The sequence below is a fragment of the Oryzias latipes genome, chromosome 8 (assembly GCF_002234675.1).
Source record: "Oryzias latipes chromosome 8, ASM223467v1".
NCBI classification, from domain to species: domain Eukaryota; kingdom Metazoa; phylum Chordata; class Actinopteri; order Beloniformes; family Adrianichthyidae; genus Oryzias; species Oryzias latipes.
This window is the reverse complement of record NC_019866.2, coordinates 520,184-539,582: the sequence shown is the minus strand read 5'-3', so window position 1 is coordinate 539,582 and position 19,399 is coordinate 520,184. Positions and strand designations below refer to the sequence as shown.

At 51.9% G+C, this 19,399-nt stretch overlaps 3 protein-coding genes across 8 annotated transcripts in view; 1 reads left to right on the top strand and 2 right to left on the bottom strand.

The window, feature by feature from the left end:
• Positions 1 to 6,449, bottom strand: part of caskin2 (CASK interacting protein 2) — a 31,272-nt gene extending 24,823 nt beyond the window's left edge. Inside the window, exons 1-2 of one of the 2 annotated variants that reach the window (XM_023957193.1) lie at positions 6,255 to 6,449; positions 5,666 to 5,876 (exon numbers count right to left, since the gene is read on the bottom strand). In XM_023957193.1, coding sequence (XP_023812961.1) covers positions 5,666 to 5,756 — 91 coding nt within the window. In that variant the 5' untranslated portion in view covers positions 5,757 to 5,876; positions 6,255 to 6,449. The remainder of the gene's footprint in view (positions 1 to 5,665; positions 5,877 to 6,254) is intronic. The other variant, XM_023957194.1, reaches the window with a different exon arrangement.
• Positions 6,450 to 8,441: 1,992 nt separating this feature from the next.
• mettl23 (methyltransferase like 23) lies at positions 8,442 to 13,598 on the bottom strand. 5 transcript variants are annotated; one of them, XM_004084781.4, is made up of 6 exons: positions 13,472 to 13,598; positions 13,219 to 13,340; positions 11,208 to 11,312; positions 10,359 to 10,596; positions 9,922 to 10,006; positions 9,095 to 9,850 (listed from the first exon to the last, which is right to left on the bottom strand). In XM_004084781.4, exons 2-6 carry the CDS (start codon positions 13,321 to 13,323, stop codon positions 9,691 to 9,693), a joined length of 693 nt encoding a protein of 230 aa, XP_004084829.1. In that variant the 5' UTR covers positions 13,324 to 13,340; positions 13,472 to 13,598; the 3' UTR covers positions 9,095 to 9,690. The 5 variants fall into 5 exon arrangements, with proteins under 5 accessions (XP_020555866.1, XP_004084829.1, XP_011491413.1 ...); XM_011493111.1 differs by lacking the exon at positions 13,472 to 13,598 and adding an exon at positions 11,468 to 11,565 and having other exon boundaries at positions 13,219 to 13,306; XM_020700207.2 differs by lacking the exons at positions 13,219 to 13,340; positions 13,472 to 13,598 and adding an exon at positions 11,468 to 11,578 and having other exon boundaries at positions 8,442 to 9,850.
• Positions 13,599 to 13,613: 15 nt separating this feature from the next.
• Positions 13,614 to 17,494, top strand: jmjd6 (arginine demethylase and lysine hydroxylase). Its single transcript, XM_004084779.3, has 6 exons — positions 13,614 to 13,927; positions 14,719 to 15,107; positions 15,182 to 15,468; positions 16,306 to 16,441; positions 16,512 to 16,644; positions 16,724 to 17,494. The coding sequence occupies exons 1-6, from the start codon at positions 13,799 to 13,801 to the stop codon at positions 16,853 to 16,855; spliced, it is 1,206 nt and encodes a 401-aa protein (XP_004084827.1). The 5' UTR covers positions 13,614 to 13,798; the 3' UTR covers positions 16,856 to 17,494.
• Positions 17,495 to 19,399: the final 1,905 nt, after the last annotated feature.

Below are 19,399 nucleotides of genomic sequence, written 5' to 3'. Positions count from 1 at the left end.
ATCCATCATCCATCCATCATCCATCCATCATCCATCCATCCATCATCCATCCATCCATCCATCCTCCATCCATCCATCCTCCATCCATCCATCCATCCATCCATCCATCCATAATCCATCATCCATCCATCCATCATCCATCCATCCATCCATCATCCATCCATCATCCATCCATCATCCATCCATCATCCATCCATCCATCCTCCATCCATCCATCCATCATCCATCCATCCTCCATCCATCCATCATCCATCCATCCTCCATCCATCCATCATCCATCCATCCATCCTCCATCCATCCATCCTCCATCCATCCATCCATCATCCATCCATCCTCCATCCATCCATCATCCATCCATCATCCATCCATCCATCCATCCATCATCCATCCATCCATCATCCATCATCCATCCATCATCCATCCATCCATCCTCCATCCATCCATCCATCCATCCATCATCCATCCATCCATCCATCCATCATCCATCCATCCATCCATCCATCATCCATCCATCATCCATCCATCCTCCATCCATCCATCCATCATCCATCCATAATCCATCATCCATCCATCATCCATCCATAATCCATCATCCATCATCCATCCATCATCCATCCATCAATCATCCATCCATCCATCCATCATCCATCCATCCATCCATCATCCATCCATCATCCATCCATACATCCATCCATCATCCATCCATACATCCATCCATCATCCATCCATAATCCATCATCCATCCATACAGTGATGCTCTTGGTTGTCCTCATCTCATGAAGGTTCCTGGATGTTCCTCCCTCCAGAACCCCCTCCTGGAGGAGCAGATCTGATCCGACTTTCTCTAAAATGTCCGAGCCTCACCTCCAATCCCAGAGACCAAGGCCCGGATGGGTCCAAGCTCTGACTAGACAGGTTCTGGTTAGAAATAGGTGGATGGCTGCTTCTACTGACAGGGAAGAAAATCAGCTTTCCCATCACTGTGCCTGTGATGCGTTCACTGACCGTGAAAAAGTGGACTTATCAACCATTCAAGCTGAAAATGTTCTGGCCCGGTCTCTAACTGGATCCTCATCAGACTGAATGAAGATCCTGAGAAGGTCTGGACTCTGACCGGCCGCCTTGTGCAGTTCCAGCGCTCCTGATCCACCCAAAGTTCTCAGAACTTCCTGCTTTTGCAGATCAAAGCTCTGCAGAGTCAGGATGTTCGGAAAGAGGCGGGTGGAGTCGGTTCCTCTCCCCATCTCATTGTTCTGGTTCCACACCCCTTCCTGCACTCAGGACGGACCCTTCCTCGCCATTCTGAGTGACCACAGACATTTTCATCGGTTCGAGGCGGAAACCTTCTGGAAACATTCATGTTCACCATCTTTGTGACGAGGCCCCGCCTCCTCAGCGCTGCAGCAGTTTTCTTCCGGGAGGAATCACCGTAGCAACCCAGGGTCACGACCATGGCTGCCCCGCTGACCATCCACAGTCCTGCGTCCGAGTTCCTGCCCTGACCCCGAACTACTGTCTAGAGCTCTGGATGTTAAAAACCATCGGACCCCTCGCTCACTGCAGATACGATATGATGGGGGAGGAGCCAAATGTAGGTCAGCCCGCCGTTTGAAGCCTGGAACTCCTGGATCTGTGGAGCCTGAGGAGGCGGGAGAGGCTGCAATCAGCATGACGTCTCCCTCAGCTGAAGCCCCCCCCCAAAGCCCCGGAGCTGTCCCTCAGCTCGCCATTGTCCGAGTGGCGCCTGAATGCAGCGGGAAGAAAGGCCCCATGATGTCACGCTGCTGGAATGCCGGCCCGGAAAACTACCTTTCAGAGGAATAGCGGAGATGGGAGCTCTCCGCCTAAAGGCGAGCGCGGCCTTGTGCACGGCCTCGTGCACAGCCTCGTGCACGCTGCCAGAGCCGGGAACCTTCAGAGGCAATCAGCCGAGCTCAGCTGGACGTTTCTGCCTCTCACGCACACGTGGAGGACGGCCTCAGCTCAGGCCGCCACGAACAAACGCCGGCGCCAGAGCCGCTCCTGAAGCTCCCAGACGTCACACGATCCTAACCTGACCGGACGGGGGCACGTGCACGCCCCTTCATGCACAGAGTGCCACTCATGTGGCCCCCAGAGCTGCCCTTGCATAACGCCATCACAGCAAAGAACGGCCTCCCTGCGGAGGGAAGTTCTCCCAGGTTCCTCCAGGAGAACCAAGGAGTGACATCAAAAGCAGAGGCGCCTTTCTGCATGAATGTGAGGAAAAGGAACCGAAATCCTAAAGAATAAAAGATGAAGCTGAAAACGAGAAATCAAGAGGAATATTCCAAACATCAGAAATGAGCTCAAACATAAATATTCATGAGTGATTATGAATATTTAAGACTCCTCAGTTCACACGGAGACGCACGCCGGGAGGAGCGGCGCGGCGCGGAGGAGCGGCGCGGAGGAGCGGCGCGGGCGAGCGGCGTGGCAAACGCGTCCAAGCTAGAGTCTCACTCCGGAACGATGCAGGCCTCATCTCTGGATCAGCCGTCAGGTCCAAACCAGTTGAAAAACATCAGCAGGACAGAAGTTAAAGTTTGAAGTCCGGTTTCAAACCAACGAAACTGGATCAGAAACACGAGATGCTGACGGGCCTTCAGGCAGAACCAGGAACCCGAAAATAACAGGAGAGAGTGAGATGTCACCATGATCGCCATGAGAACCAAACATCCTCAAAGAGGGGGGTCAATTATGGGATGGCTGGTCACTACTGGCTGTTTCTGCTTCCTGGGTCTTGGTCGGTCTTACAGGAACGTGTTGGAAGTTCTGATGGTCCAGATGGTTCTGACCCAGAGGACTTGGTGCTTTAGGTTCAGTTTGTGTTCTTGTTGCTCGTTTTAAAAGTGGACTGATCAACGCCCCCACCGGCCAGGAAAGCTGGGGGCGGGGCCACGCAGCCTTGGGACGGCCTTCCTGGGGCTCTAACTGCTTCCCATCTCAACGTTCCAGCGGGTTCTCCAAAAAGCGGCTGGTTCTTCCGGGTGCAGCTCGTCAGACGCAGGTCTTCTTCAGCAGAACCAGAACCTGGGGGGGTGTGGCCACGTTCTTTCCATTACCTGGTCAGTGTGGCGAAACCCCGCCTCTTCGAGCAGCAGCAGCAGCCGCGGCGTTCTGCTTCCTCTTCGGTCCAGGACGAACAGCGTCTGCTCCTCACCCGGGTTTCTCCACTGCTGCTCCTGGCGTTTGGACCTGGGCTGGATCAGAACCGGTTCACAGATGGCTCCGGACAGAGACGGGTTCAGGATCCACCGCAGCATCTCCACTGCCCCCCCCCCCCAGCTTGAGGTCTGCAGACAGAATCCCCCCAGGTTCTGTTTGGCGCTGAACCGAACGGAACCACTATGGAACCACAGCTCAGCAGATGCAACGGAGCAGCCTCCCGGAGGCCCCTCCACCGCCTGGTCCGGCCCGCGCTCTTCAGAACCAAGGGTTCTGATCTGATCAAAGCCTCATGGTTGACGTAAGCGTGGTGGTTCTGTCCTTCAGGATCTGCTGCGTTCAGGTTTTCTTTGTTCCAGCTGGACAGGAATTCTCTGGCTTTTTAAAAATATTTCCAACTTGATGTAATTTAATAAAACCAGTTTCTCCAGAAAAGTAGAGAAACTTTCCAGAACAAACGATTCTTCAGATTCTAAAAGGTTCCTCGTTGGCTTTGATTGGCAACTCCTCTTCGGTTTGTAGCAGAAGATGAAGATGCTGTGGAGGTGAGGACACCATGAAGGTCATTCTGGACTCCTCTGCTGGGGGGTTTCGGTTCTGAATAACCCCTCTGGACCCCACCTCCTGTCAGCCCCTCCCCCGTGCTCCTCAAACCGAACAGGAGGCAGAGAAGACGAGACAAGCTTCAGGCTGAGCTTAGAGCTCCTCATTATCGCCCAATTTGGACCGGAACCGCCCATGTTTGTCTCAACAAAGTCTGGAGCGAACAGAACCATCTGGAAAATATCACGCGGTTCCATCAGGCGGTCATGTGGGGGCGCTATTGTCTGATATGAGCTTTGACCAGAACTAAAACATGAGGAAGAAGAAAAGCGTCTCCTCCTCCTCTTCCTCCGATCATCATCCTAACTGCTCCTCCTTTACCCACCATGCATTTCCAAATGTCTTTATGGTTCCAGCAACCTCACCCTAGAACACCCACACCTGACCCTGGAACACCCACACCTCGCCCTAGAAAAACTCACACCTCACCCCTCGCCCTAGAACACCCACACCTCAACCTAGAACACCTCGCCCTAGAACTCCCACACCTGACCCTAGAACACTCACCCTAGAGAACACCCACACCTCGCCCTAGAACACTCACCCCTCGCCCTAGAACACTCACCCCTCGCCCTAGAACACTCACCCCTCGCCCTAGAACACCCACACCTCACCCTAGAACACCCACACCTGACCCTGGAACACCCACACCTCGCCCTAGAAAAACTCACACCTCACCCCTCGCCCTAGAACACTCACCCCTCGCCCTACAACACTCACCCCTCGCCCTAGAACACCCACACCTCACCCTAGAACACCCACACCTGACCCTGGAACACCCACACCTCGCCCTAGAAAAACTCACACCTCACCCTAGAACACCCACACCTCAACCTAGAACACCTCGACCTAGAACTCCCACCACTCGCCCTTAAACACCCACACCTGACCCTAGAACACTCACCCCTTGCCCTAGAACACTCACCCCTCGCCCTAGAACACTCACCCCTCGCCCTAGAACACCCACACCTCACCCTAGAACACCCACATCTCACCCTAGAACACTCCCCCCTCGCCCTAGAACTCCCACCACTCGCCCTTAAACACCCACACCTGACCCTAGAACACCCACAACTCGCCCTAGAACACCCACACCTCGCCCTAGAACACCCACACCTCGCCCTAGAACACCCACACCTCGCCCTAGAACACCCACACCTCGCCCTAGAACACCCACACCTCGCCCTAGAACACCCACACCTCGCCCTAGAACACCCACACCTCGCCCTAGAACACCCACACCTCACCCTAGAACACCCACATCTCACCCTAGAACACTCCCCCCTCGCCCTAGAACTCCCACCACTCGCCCTTAAACACCCACACCTGACCCTAGAACACCCACACCTCACCCTAGAACACCCACACCTCGCCCTAGAACACCCACACCTCGCCCTAGAACACCCACACCTCACCCTAGAACACCCACATCTCACCCTAGAACACTCCCCCCTCGCCCTAGAACTCCCACCACTCGCCCTTAAACACCCACACCTGACCCTAGAACACCCACACCTCGCCCTAGAACACCCACACCTCGCCCTAGAACACCCACACCTCACCCTAGAACACCCACATCTCACCCTAGAACACTCCCCCCTCGCCCTAGAACTCCCACCACTCGCCCTTAAACACCCACACCTCACCCTAGAACACCCACACCTCACCCTAGAACACTCACCCCTCGCCCTAGAACACTCACCCCTCGCCCCAGAACACTTGTATAGTTTTGTTCATGTCTGGGATGCAGTTGTGAATTTTACTTTCATACTTTTTGAAATCAGAACTGCAGGAAAAACATGGTCTGATGTAAAATCAAGAACTTCCTGAGGGAACGTCTGCAGCAGAACCCGGATTCTGTCGGAGCCAGACTTACTGGTTCTGCTCTTCAGTTTGGACAGCAGCTTCTGGGTGGTCATCAGGTCTCCGCTCTTCACCGCCTGCAGCAGCTCCTGCTCCTTCCCCATGCTTCCTCCTCTTCCTCAATCTTTACAGAAAGCTCCGCCCCCCTTAGGGCCCCATGGTGAGGAGGAGAACAGCCTCAGGTGAGAATCTCCTCTTCCTCCAGATGAAGTTCTGCTTCCTCACTGATGTAGAAGGAGGAAGGTAACAGATTAGAAGAGGGGAGGGACAGATCTGGGATCTGAACTCGAAGCTCAAGAATCCTGTTTACATAAAGCACTTAAATGCATCGCCGTTTCTCAGTCGGACCAAAGTTATGTTTGCTCAGAAAATACGTCAACAACCAACATCTGCAGGTGTGAGCTGAGGCTCCGCCCCTCTCACAACAGCTGACTAACATCTGAAGGTTTGGATTAAAGCTCCGCCCCTCTCACAACAGCTGACTAACATCTGAAGGTTTGGATTAAAGCTCCGCCCCTCTCACAACAGCTGACCAACAGTTGAAGCTCCTGCAGACTCATGAAATAAAATTTTGGGAAAATTTCAACAAAATGTTCTGTCACCCATCTTGCATCAGAGTTTCCGGCAGACGGTCCTGAAGGCAGCACACACCTGTGTGACGTCGGCACAGAAGCCACCTGAACGCACCGGCAGCTCTTCTGCTGTGTAAACACAGCAGGCCGTCCAGGCTGAGGGTCGGGAGGGGGCAGAGCCTTACCCCCAGTCCTGGTTCTGGAGTCCAGACCTACAGCTCAAGTTACATAAGCACCCCACCCACCCCACGTCCCACCCCCATCAGCCCCGCGCGGCAGCGGTTCGGGGCGGACACCGCGTCCGCCAGCAGAGTCTCCTCTGCGGGGAACTCCGCTAAGTTCGAGCCTCGGGACAACGGCAGCGGCCGGCCTCCGCCGACTTTGGCCCCGCGGCCTCGTTCCACTGCGGGGCAGATCTGTTAACCCACTTTCCCACTCGTGGACCCGGTTTGTAACCAAGATTTCAACCGAACTTGCCTTTTTTTGTCTTCGTGAAAACTTTGTGGAGGACGGCCGTGAACGCACCGCGGCAGCTTGGAATCCGAGAGCCGCGAAAGTGGAGTTATTCCCGCTGAAAAAGATCCTCACGCGCTCCGTCTGCGCTCCTCCTCACGCGCTCGCAACATAACTGTGCTTCTCCTGTGCGCATGTCTGACCCAAAACCACCGAACAGGACCGAACCGTCCGCGCTTTGGACCCCCCCATCTACTTTTCCCTCCTCTCTGAACGCCACACTCTCCGCTGGACTCTCCCGGTTTTACACACGCCGTCAAGTCACCATGAACGCGACAGGGAATTTCCGGCTTGGACTATCAAAATAAAATACAGATGCGTCCAAAATCTGAATTTTAACCCGAAGAGTTTCTAGAAAATGCAGGAGGCTACAAAATGAGGGGATGTAGAAACTCAAACAAAGAAAAGTTTCTGTGTGCGGCGCTAAACTACATTTGGAAAACGTGGCTGTTTGAACCTGAATGTTGTGAAATAATAAATGATTTTTAATAACCAACCAGTTTTACATTGTTAATCTGGGATGTGTAATAATAACGATTACTGAAATGATGCCAAAGTGTTTTCTGTTTTTCATCAGTAAACTATCAATGATCTTGACTTGGTGATTTCTGGATTCATCTTGACATGTGATTCATGTTGTTTCCTGAGATCATGAAAGAATATTTTCTGAAGATAGTCAGAAAATATTCTCCCCTCATCTGATCAGAACCAGGGGCCAGTTGTTCAAAGGTAAGCTGATCGGATTTTAGTGATCGGATTGGATCAATTCTTGAAAATGGGTTGTCCAAAAGGGAAAGAAGGAATCTGAAATCAGATTAGATCACAGAATCCAATCCTAGTTCTAATCTGGATCAAACCTTCAGTTTGTGTTGTTCTAAACTTGTCAGTAGGATTTGGAGAACTTTGATCCAAACAAACGGGATTATCCGGATCCCAACAGGGGGTCGGATTTAAAGGTGGATTCCAGGAGGGAAATTGGTCAAATAATACATTTGTTTCATTTAGTGTTTATACTTTTATTCATATTTTGCACTTGACTTGTGTAACCGTTGTAACAGTGATGAAGTAGATACAGTAGACATAGGCTACCAGTTAAGCTATTCAGTAAAGTAAAAACAACCAAAGCAGAACTGCAGATCCTCCTCCTAAAAGCAGAGCCTGGAAATGCTGTTCTCTCCTCCTCAGATTAAGAAACTCCCTGAACATTCTTTATTTTGTTAACTATTGGACATTTAGCCATTTTATTTAAGACGTCTTCAAAATATCAACAATGTATTTGTTTTTTTATTTTTTGTGACTCAGATGAGGGATCATAAAAGAAATTATGAATGGAAGTGGATGTTTGTTATTTTTGTGTTTTTTCTCAGAATAACAATCTCTTACAGTGACCCCATGTTGGCTCTTCTACCTGCTCTTCACATAGCTGGTAGCCCGTGTTGTGATATGTTCTCCCGTTTAGAGGACAGGTAATCTGGATCAGAGTGATGCAGTCCAATGTTGCTTTGAAAAACCGGCATAATAGTAAAACGGATTACCTGATCCTGCATAGGAGGAAATGTGATTTCCAAATCCGGATCATTTTGATCCAGATTAAACTTTTTGGCCCCAGAGGATGACAATATGAAAAAGTATTAATGAAGTAACTCCGTGGGATTCTGAGTTTGCTTCTTCCCGCCCCTTTTCAAGTAACAAATCAAGCTTCACTATTTGTTAATAATCACTATTTTATTGAATCTAAGTGTGAACTGCCTGCATCATCAGAAAAACCTCCATTTATGATTATGAGACACATGAATCAATCATTTGATTATTTCTGTAATAAGTTTCATGAATCTGTGATTTGTTTTATTTTCTATAATCAATGCCATCAAACCAAGACTTTTATTTTCCCCTCCAGCCATCTACTTCCTGTTGGGTTCTGTTTCACCTACAGAACCTTCATGAAAACCCTGCAGCCCGGTTCTGTGTGCTGAGACTTTTCTGTTCACAGATCTGCTCCTCCTCATCAGAACCCCCCCCCCCTCCCCCCCTAATCCCAGCTGACTTTTCTCTGGACTCATTCCTGCAGGGTTTCTGATCTGGAACCATCAGCAGTGAAATGCTGTCGCTCACGTCCTCAGAATGAAGAAGAAGCTCCTGCCTCCTCATCCTCAGAGGTTTGGACGTCTAAGCTGCGGTTCAGTGACGTTCTCCTGGTTCCAGCTTCAGGTTCTCTTTGGTTCCGTCTCGGTCTGATGTTTACATGAATGTCCGCAAACAACAACGGAGAAAACTTTGAACGAAGAACAAACAAGAGACCAGAGGCTGCAGCTTTCAGCACCGCCCCCTGCAGGCCGAGCAGGGAATCACACTAAAGGTTTGATTGACGGATTTATTCCTGAATGATTTAAAGACAGCAGCTGGCAGGAAGAATTCTCACAAAACAAGGAAGACAAAACATTAAGAACCAAATCCTTAAAGATTTTGTTCAAGCAGTTTCTCCTCTGATGGTCCTCCTGGTTCTGAAGTCTAGTTTGGACCAAACAGGAGAACCGTGGTAACCGTGGGGGGTGCCATGTGTAACACCAACCAGGTGGGAGGGGCCTGTATGAACATGTGATGAGGAGTCAAAGTGAGGCTGAGAACGTTGCAAACCACACAGAGACTCAGCAGAACCTCCACCTCTGATGACCCGGTTTATTCGGGAAGAACAGGTCTAGATTAAGCCCCGCCCCCTCAGTCACACCTCTCAGGATAAACTGAACCATCTTCAGTTCGATCATCTGTTTGGATTCGCGCCACGCCATCACTGAAGGGGCCACCAAATGGAACCCAACAGAACCACGGGAAACGCTGCCCCCTGCTGGCTACAGGCGGAGCTCTGATAACAACCGAGTCAGACCAGAACCGGGTTCAGGTCCAACAACTTTAAAGACCCCCGTTCCAGTCTTGGAAGGTTCCACTCTGCAGCGGGTCAGCCGTGCTTCTTGGTGATGATCATCATCTGGATGGTGTGGCGGCCCGGCAGACTGGACGCCGCCAGCTCCGGTTTGTCCGCATCAAACTGGTCCAGAGGGACCTGGATGCAGTCCAGCTCCCAGCGCCGGAGCAGAACCTCGATGGACCAGTCGGCGCTGAGGAGACGAGAACCAGCAGAGATGAGAGAGAGGAGGAGAACAGCAGGAACGCAGGACTGCAGCCTCACCTCCTCACTTGGTAGGTGGTCCAGAACCGGGCCCTGGGGTTCTTCCTCAGCAGGAATACAATCGTCACAAGAACGTCCTCAAAGTCTGCAACAGGAAACAGCTGATCAGGAACCAGGACACTTCCTGTCTGAGATTAAAACCTAAATGGACCTGCAGCTGCTTCTGAGCCAGATCAGCTAACGGTTTAGGGAACAAAGACGGACATGACGGCCAGATCCAGACCACGCCCCTTTGGGTTCTGACCAGAACATTTTGACCCGTTCAACTTTCCTGGTTCCAGAGCGGAGCTCCTGCCCTGGAAAGGACCGAGGAGACCCTGTTCTGGAGCTATGGGGGTCTGCTGCATCAGTCAGTAACACAAGGGGGCGCTGGCCCCCCAGGCCGGCAGCGGAGCCCTTTGGAAGCATGCCGTGGGGGGGTCGGGGGGTGGACCCACCTTCAGGGTCGTAGAAGACGTCTGACCCCAGGATGACCTCCAGCTCCGGGAGCAGCAGGAGGTCGGGGGGAACCTCCCCCCAGCTGAGGCCCAGCACCTCCACGCCGCTCAGTCCGTTGGCCTCACAGCTCCGCCGGCAGTTCTGCAGGCAGGACGGCTTCTCAGAGCTGTCGGACAGGAAGAGGCGGGCGCCGCAGCGCGCCGCCACCACGCCAGGAAGACTGACGCCCGCTCCGATCTGAGGAACACAGAGACACTGCTGAGGAACCTGGACTCTGTGGACCAGAACCGTCTCAAGCCTTCTACAGACAAAAGACTGTGACTCTGCACCGAGCTTTTCGGCAGAGGAGCCGAGCTCTTCGGCAGAGGAACCGAGCTCTTCGGCAGAGGAACCGAGCTCTTCGGCAGAGGAACCGAGCTTTTCGGCAGAGGAGCCGAGCTCTTCGGCAGAGGAACCGAGCTCTTCGGCAGAGGAACCGAGCTCTTCGGCAGAGGAACCGAGCTCTTCGGCAGAGGAGCCGAGCTCTTCGGCAGAGGAACCGAGCTCTTCGGCAGAGGAGCCGAGCTCTTCGGCAGAGGAACCGAGCTCTTCGGCAGAGGAACCGAGCTCTTCGGCAGAGGAACCGAGCTCTTCCGCAGAGGAACCGAGCTCTTCCGCAGAGGAACCGAGCTCTTCCGCAGAGGAACCGAGCTCTTCCCCAGAGGAACCGAGCTCTTCCGCAGAGGAGCCGAGCTCTTCCCCAGAGGAACCGAGCTCTTCCTTCCACCTCTTCGGTCTGTCTGAGCTTTGGAACGTCAGCTGATCTCTTCCAGACTGCGGCTGATCTGGGCTCCTGGTTACGGTCTCACCTCCAGCACCGTCTTGCCGCTCAGCTCCTCTCTGTGTTTCCACACGAACTGGGCCAGAACCACGGCGCAGGGCCACACATACATGCCGTACTGCGGGTCCAGAACCTGAACGTCAGCAGAACGTAACAAGTTTTTAAAACAGCAAACAGAATTGTTTTCTCACAGACGTGACCCCGCCCCCTCTGGAGGGCGGGGCTTCATATTGACCATCCTGTCTCTTGACTAAAATGGAGATTTCTATAAGCAGAACATCACCACACCTCAGGAACCTCAAAGATCGGGTCGGTTCTCTTCTTTGACCTGAGATCCTCACAGTGAGCCGAAAATTCTTTTCCACAAAGACGGGAAGAAAGCAGGACTGAAAAATAACGAATTATCTGCTAGGAAATATTAGCTCATAATTTAATCTCTAAAACTCCGGCATGACGTCATTCAAAACACTATTTGAGATGCTGTTGATGATCACAGTGCTGGAAACCGCTTCAGAGGGAAGATGTCTGGCAGCTTGTAGTTACATCAGGTGACCACTGCATGGAAGTGAACGGGGGGTGGCAGCAGAGAGCTGGTGTAAAGAACACCAAAACAGTCAGATTTCACCATGGGCCAGTTGTTCAAAAAGTTTACTCTGGATCAAAATGATCTGGATTTGGAAATCACATTTCCTCCTATGCAGGATCAGGTAATCCGTTTTACTATTATGCCGGTTTTTCAAAGCAACATTGGACTGCATCACTCTGATCCAGATTACCTGTCCTCTAAATGGGACAACATATCACAACACGGGCTACCAGCTATGTGAAGAGCAGGTAGAAGAGCCAACATGGGGTCACTGTAAGAGATTGTTATTCTGAGAAAAAACACAAAAATAACAAACATCCCTCATGAGAGGGATTGGGAGTACATCAACTAAAGGGCAGGCGCAGCATCAACATCCAACTTGTGGGCGATGCTGACCTCATCATCGTCACAAACTGTATCATGAAGTGGCCTGGGTCTGTTCATGATGCACGTATCCTGAGAGGGAGTGCTCTATACAGAGAGCTCCAAACCAACCGACCGGATGGCATAACATTAGGAGACAGGGCCTACCCATCCTACCGTGGCTGATAACTCCTTTTCTTGCAGCATCCACACCAGCGCAGGCACGCTTCAACACTGCTCATTGCAAAACAAGATGTGCAATTGAGCGTTTAAATGGAGTTCTACAGAGGCGCTCTGCATGCCTTAACTACTTAGTGGAACCACAGGGAGCTGCAACATAATACTAGCATGTATCGTCCTGCACAACATCGCTACCAGGCGCAATGTCCCTCTGTGTGATGATGTTCATGATGCACCTGAGCCATTTGAAGAACCAGACCAGCCTCTGGCATTCTGTCAGAAGGAGGGACTGAGTGGACGTATAGTAAAGGATGCAATTGGTAGACATTATTTTTGACAGGCTCATCTTTGATGATTGTTTCTTTGAAATTAATATACGGTGATGAATTGAATATATTATTTTTGTTTGTTATTGAAATCTGTTTCTGGGATTATTTCATTGTTTTTACTGAATAGCTTAACTGGTAGCCTATGTCTACTGTATCTACTTTATCACTGTTACAACGGTTACACAAGTCAATTGCAAAATATAAATAAAAGTATAAACACTAAATGAAACAAATGTATTATTTGACCAATTTCCCTCCTGGAATCCACCTTTAAATCCGACCCCCTGTTGGGATCAGGATAATCCAGTTTGTTTGGATCAAAGTTATCCAAATCCTACTGACAAGTTTAGAACAACACAAACTGAAGGTTTGATCCAGATTAGAACTAGGATTGGATTCTGTGATCTAATCTGATTTCAGATTCCTTCTTTCCCTTTTGGACGACCCATTTTCAAGATTTGATCCAATCCGATCAGCTTACCTTTGAACAACTGGCCCCAGAGGCTCAGGTGAGTTTCTCACCTGTAGGGGGGGGGGGGGGGGGGGGGGGTGTCAGCTAAAGATCATATTTGTGGACCAACCTCAGGTATGGAGACCGTCAGCGTCTCTCCTGGATTCTTCTTCTTGTCTTCAAACGTGAAGACCTTGCGAACAAAGTTTGGATCTTCGGCTATACTTTGCTGCATTTTGAAGTTTAACTTTCCTGTAAATTTACATAATTCCATAAATTACTCCCAGCTGTGTTTCCGCACTTTAACTTTTTTATTTTAACATTTTATTATTATTAATATTATTATAAAATAATTTCCAAACGCGGAAGTATCAGTCAATCACCTCGATGGAGAGAACACTGGGTTTGTTGATCAGCCAATCAGATTTTGGAACGCTCTCCGGCTGTAACCAATGGCATTTCAGTGTACCGCGGGGGCGGGGCTGTTACGCAACAGCTTACCAAAGCGTCATTGTGCGCGCCGGCGTCAGCTAGCTGCTGCTGCCGCGGCTAACCCGCAAAGTTGTGAGACCGGCATGCGGTGAAACTCTGCACCAGGCCGAAGTGCTAATCCCGGGCAGATCCTCCCTCACGCAAGGATCTGTTCAGAGCTCCCGCGCGAGCTCCGGATGTAGGCGGCGGGAAAGCTGGCCGCAGCACCCGGAGGAGAAATGAACCACAAGAGCAAGAAGAGAATCAAAGAGGCGAAACGGAGCGCGAGGCCTGAGCTGAAGGACTCGTTAGACTGGATCAAGCACGGTTACCACGAGAGCTTCGACCTGTCGCACCGAACCGTCAAGGTAGCGCCGCCGGAGGGAAGCTAGGCTAACAGCAGCTAGGCGGCGAGTGTGCCGCTCGTCACGTAGACAATGTAGAAGCGGGCGGGACGTCACTTCCGGGTCCCGCGAGGAGCCGCGGCTCTGCATTAAAGCAGCTTCTAGGGCGCAGCCGCGAAGTCTGGATCCAAAGTGTAGAAAGAAGTTCCGTTTTAGACAGAAACGCATCAGAATCTTCAAAATCTGATTGCAAATGAACGCGCGTGAAGGCCTGGACTGAGTGGCCCCGCCCCTCTGGGGTTCCAAACAGGAAGTGGCTCCAAGAAGCCAAAGCCTAAAGACTTCTATAGAGAACAACAGCTGTTCCTCAGTCATTCTATTGTTCAGAAGAACCGTTCTGGATCTGATTCCTCTTTTTTCTCTGTAGTTGAAGTTATACAAGTCATAAACGGGCCTCAGTAAAAGTAGGCGTGTCCTGCTGGGCCCCACCTCCAAATCAAAACGTTTGATTGACAGATTTCGGTTAGTCTGATTTCCTTCACTGCTCACTAAAGCAGTGCACTGAAAGTGTTTACCGTTTTTAGTGCACCAAAATCCAGTCCCCTAGAAATCTCCCAGAAGTCTCTGCCAGTGTGCAACGATGATCACTAGATGGACAGATATAGACCACAATGCTTTGCATTTGAGCAATTTTCAATAATAAAGTGTATTTAAATTTTTTTCTTTTCAAACCATGAATGTTCTCATCAGAACACAGTGGGGAGGGTCTGAAGCCATGGCGGGGGCTCACAGCTGCTTCCCTGGTGTCCTTACAGGACAACGTGGAGCGGGTCGACACCCGCCACCTCTCTGCTGTAGAGTTCATCGAGCGCTTCGAGCGGCCCTACAAGCCCGTCGTTCTGCTCCACTGCCAGGACAGCTGGGCCGCCCGCGAGAAATGGACCCTGGAGCGCCTGAAGCGCAAATACCGGAACCAGAAGTTCAAGTGTGGGGAGGACAACGACGGCTACTCTGTGAAGATGAAGATGAAGTACTACATGGAGTACCTGGAGTCCACCAAAGACGACAGCCCGCTCTACATCTTCGACAGCAGCTACGGTGAGCACGCCAAGCGCCAGAAGCTGCTGGAGGACTACGAGGTGCCGGTATTCTTCCGGGACGACCTGTTCCAGTTCGCGGGGGAGAAGCGCAGGCCGCCGTACAGGTGGGGGTTCTTCGGAGCAGGATTTACCTGGGTCTTTGTCGGCACCGCCTCACGCCGTCCGCTCCTCCTCGCAGGTGGTTTGTGATGGGCCCGGCCCGCTCCGGAACGGGGATCCACATCGACCCGTTGGGCACCAGCGCCTGGAACGCTCTGGTTCAGGGCCACAAGAGGTGGTGCCTGTTCCCCACCAACACGCCGCGCGAGCTCATCAAGGTGACCCGGGAAGAAGGCGGGAACCAGCAGGACGAGGCCATCACATGGTTCAGCGTGGTCTACCCCCGCTCCCAGCAGCCCACCTGGCCCCAGGAGTTCAGACCGCTGGAGATCCTGCAGAGACCCGGGGAGACCGTCTTTGTGCCGGGTCAGTAAGGACCCGGGGATCTGTCTGTACCTGGAACTCTGTGACCATCGAACCCCCCCCCCCCTCACTGTTTCTAGAGGCTACGGCTGGTCTGACCAAACCAGATCCGTGTTCAACTTTGCTGTATGATCCTCAGGGCTCTGGAGGTCCGGCGGGTTCTCTGGCGCTCTGAGGATCCGGCGGGTTCTCCGGCGCTCTGAGGATCCGGAGGGTTCTCCGGCGCTCTGAGGATCCGGCGGGTTCTCCGGCGCTCTGAGGATCCGGCGGGTTCTCCGGCGCTCTGAGGATCCGGAGGGTTCTCCGGCGCTCTGAGGATCCGGCGGGTTCTCCGGCGCTCTGAGGATCCGGCGGGTTCTCCTGCGCTCTGAGGATCCGGCGGGTTCTCTGGCGCTCTTAGGATCCGGCGGGTTCTCTGGCGCTCTGAGGATCCGGCGGGTTCTCTGGCGCTCTTAGGATCCGGCGGGTTCTCTGGCGCTCTGAGGATCCGGCGGGTTCTCTGGCGCTCTGAGGATCCGGCGGGTTCTCTGGCGCTCTGAGGATCCGGCGGGTTCTCTGGCGCTCTTAGGATCCGGCGGGTTCTCTGGCGCTCTGAGGATCCGGCGGGTTCTGCTTTAGAAAACAGCAGCAGATGAATTCCCTGATTTCAATTGTTCCATCAGCTCATTTGGACCGTTGCTGCTTTCGTTCTGTTGTGGGTCAGAGACCTCCAGAATCATCAGAACCGTTGAACTGCAGGTCTGAGGTCCGGTCTGGATCTCTGCCGTTAAAGATTCTGTTGAGCTGGACTCCTGAAACGGGTCAAACCCTGGCGGTCCTCATGGAATGTCCTGTCTTCAGGTGGGTGGTGGCACGTCGTCCTCAACTTGGACACCACGATCGCCGTGACCCAGAACTTTGCCAGTACCACCAACTTCCCCATCGTGTGGCACAAAACGGTCCGAGGACGACCCAAGTTGTCCAGGAAGTGGTACCGGTGAGTGGCTTCTGGTTCTGCAGAGCTGTGAGCTTCTGGGGTCCGCTGACCCCCGCCTCTGTCCTTTCAGCGTGCTGAAGCAGGAGCGGCCCGATCTGGCGGCGCTGGCGGACAAAGTGGACCTGCAGGAGTCCACGGGCATCGCCTCGGACAGCTCCAGCGACTCCTCGTCCTCCTCCTCCTCCAGCTCGTCCGACTCGGAGGTACTGACCGGGTTTGTGCGGGCTCCTCCTGACCCGTCGGACTCTTCAGCCAATCAGCTGCTGCTCTTTGTCCCTGCAGGGGGGGTCGGGCTCAGAGGGCGACACCATGTCCCACCGCAGGAAGAAGAGGCGTGTCTGCGGCTCGGCGGCGAACGGCGACTCCACCACCCAGGACGACTGCGTCAGCAAGGAGAGGAGCTCGTCCCGGTGACCCGCAGCCCCCACCAGCCTGCTGCCCCCCCGAGGGGAGGGGTCTGCTGTCTGCAGAGATAAGATGGGCGGGGTTGAAAGGGGGGGCTGAAAGAGACCACCACTGTGCTTTTCTACGTGTCCGTTCTGTACAGACTCTGGTTCTATGGGGGGGGGGGTTCTCCAGCCTGATGTAAAGGCGCGGTGCGTTCAGGTTCAGCAGGGACGTCTGTGCTCTGCTTGAGCTCCTCTCAGGTTCTGGCTGTGAGACGGGGCCACTAAAGTCCGGTTTGAAGGAACCAGCAAAGTTCTCGGTTCAATCTGCTCCACCCACTCTGCCTTAACCCCCACCCACCCTGCAGGAAGTCTGAGGACCGGACCGGGTCAGAACAAGCCCACATGGGGGGGTGACGGGCCCCTGAAGCAAAAACCTCCTGACGCTGTGGTCTGTGACCTTCTTCTGAGGGGCGGGGCTAGAACCGCAGACAGAAGACCAGACCAATGGACCTTCTGGACTCTGCTGGATGGGCGGGGTCTCCTTAGTTTCTTGGTTTCCGTGGAAACGGGAGCTCTGTAAATGTCAAAGTGCCTCTGTGGGGGGGGGTCGACTCACAGACTGATCCGTTTTACTGTTTCTCAATAAAACATTTCTGACTCAGAACCGGGTCTGGACTCATTTCTGAAGGGGGGGGTCTCTGTTGACCCGACAGATGTCGGTAATAATCCACGTGGAAATGGGAAATTGATCAGCGCAAATGTAATTTCTTGTTGCTTTCTGAATGGTTGAGACATACACCATACATTGTTTTATCAAAAATAAAACAAACTAAAGGCATATGCATGAATACCATAATTCTGTAGCTTATGAAGAAATATAAAACTATGAAAACAACTTTCCCCAGTGGACAATTAATACGTCTGTCTGTCTAATTGCACCTCTATCTGCTCCTCCAGACGGACACACTGACGAGAATATCAGTTTTATACATTATTTCGTTCTGTTAACTATATTATTTATGAGGATGAATTGCACAACATGCCAATATTGCAGAACATATTTCACTTTTCTTTTTCCAAATAAGTGTTCATTTGAATTTCTATTGTAATTTTTGTTTGATTTTTTTTTATTTGTTTCACTGCTGATGGATCAAACGGGTGTTGGTGTAGCTGTTAATTGTCAGACTTGCTTTGTGAAGTCTTCATGTTATTTCTGAGAGGCAGTATTGTCATTTTCACTTTCACGTGTTTCTTCCATCTGCCGACGGCGTCGCCGTTTCTCATTTCACCCGTTTTTGTGCGTACACCTGGGTCAGAGCTTGAAGGACCGCACATTTTCCCCTCAAGTTTGCTTTTTATAAATCTCAACTATTGCGTAGAGAGTGGCGTACGCCTTCTTCCGTGGTCAGGGGCCCACGTGTTCTCCAACTGACCTGCCATTGTAGCTTCTTAGTGAAACACCTGATCCAGGTAACCAGCTCCAGATCAAGCTGAACCCAGCAGGCATAGCGTCTGTTCTGGGAGCGCCTGACCCGCGGGTTGAGCTCTTATTTTGAAGCAGCAGAAGTTCCGCGCAGGCGCAGTGGTCATCGGTCCCGCGGACAGCTCTGCAGAGGACAGATGCCAAAGTATATGACGTCATGGGTTTGATTTGGAAAATGACCAATGAGAAAACTGCTAGAGAAGTGACGTCTGCAGACTCAGGATCAAGCGGCAGCGCATCAGTAAAGCATTTTCTCCCAGAAAGTGTTGGGGGGGTATGGCAAGCCGAAGACAGCAGAAGACCCCGACAGCACAACGTTTTAGGCAGCAGTGGTTGTTTCCATCAGGAAATGCGCTGAAAATGTTGATCATAGAACTAAAGAAATGCCGTTTGGACGCCACAACGTCCAAAACTGTCTGTTTTTCTGTCAGGAGAGAAAACGCAGTGACGATGGCGTTCAGATCCAGATTTTCCCGCTCTGTAGTTAGGGCAGGAATTCCCGTACACCCCGGGACGAATTTCGCCCGCGATATTCACCAACGTTTAACGCCTTGTGACTAAACAAAGGGCACCAATGTGAGTGTGCACACCGACGCAAAAAACGCCACGCGTCAAAGCGTCACTTTTTAAAAAACGCCTCGGGTTCGTTTTTTTGGTTTGACGCCTCGCGTCAAAAACTACACGACCAATGAGAACGGCGCTTTTGCACACGTGTCTGGAGCTTCTGAAGTTACAGTAAAACACAACTTGGGGGCGCTCAAACACAAAACTGCCTTGCTGAGCACACATACCAGCGAAGAAGATAGACGCCAAGTAGCGTCTACACTGCCGCGAAGAAATAATGACGGACATTCTAAAATATCCCCGAAAACGCTCATGATACATTTTCAGCTCTTGTACCAGTCGATAAAACTCCCCATGTTCTTCTCTTCTCGTAACTATGGGATGTACCCAAAATCGGCGTCTTTCATCATCAACAGAACTATAATTTCTTCATCGCTGGAAGTGGAGCTACTGGTGCTTTAAATATTCATGTTTTCTTTGTTTGATTCTGACAAGCGCGTAAATACTTGCTCTCTTCTTCTG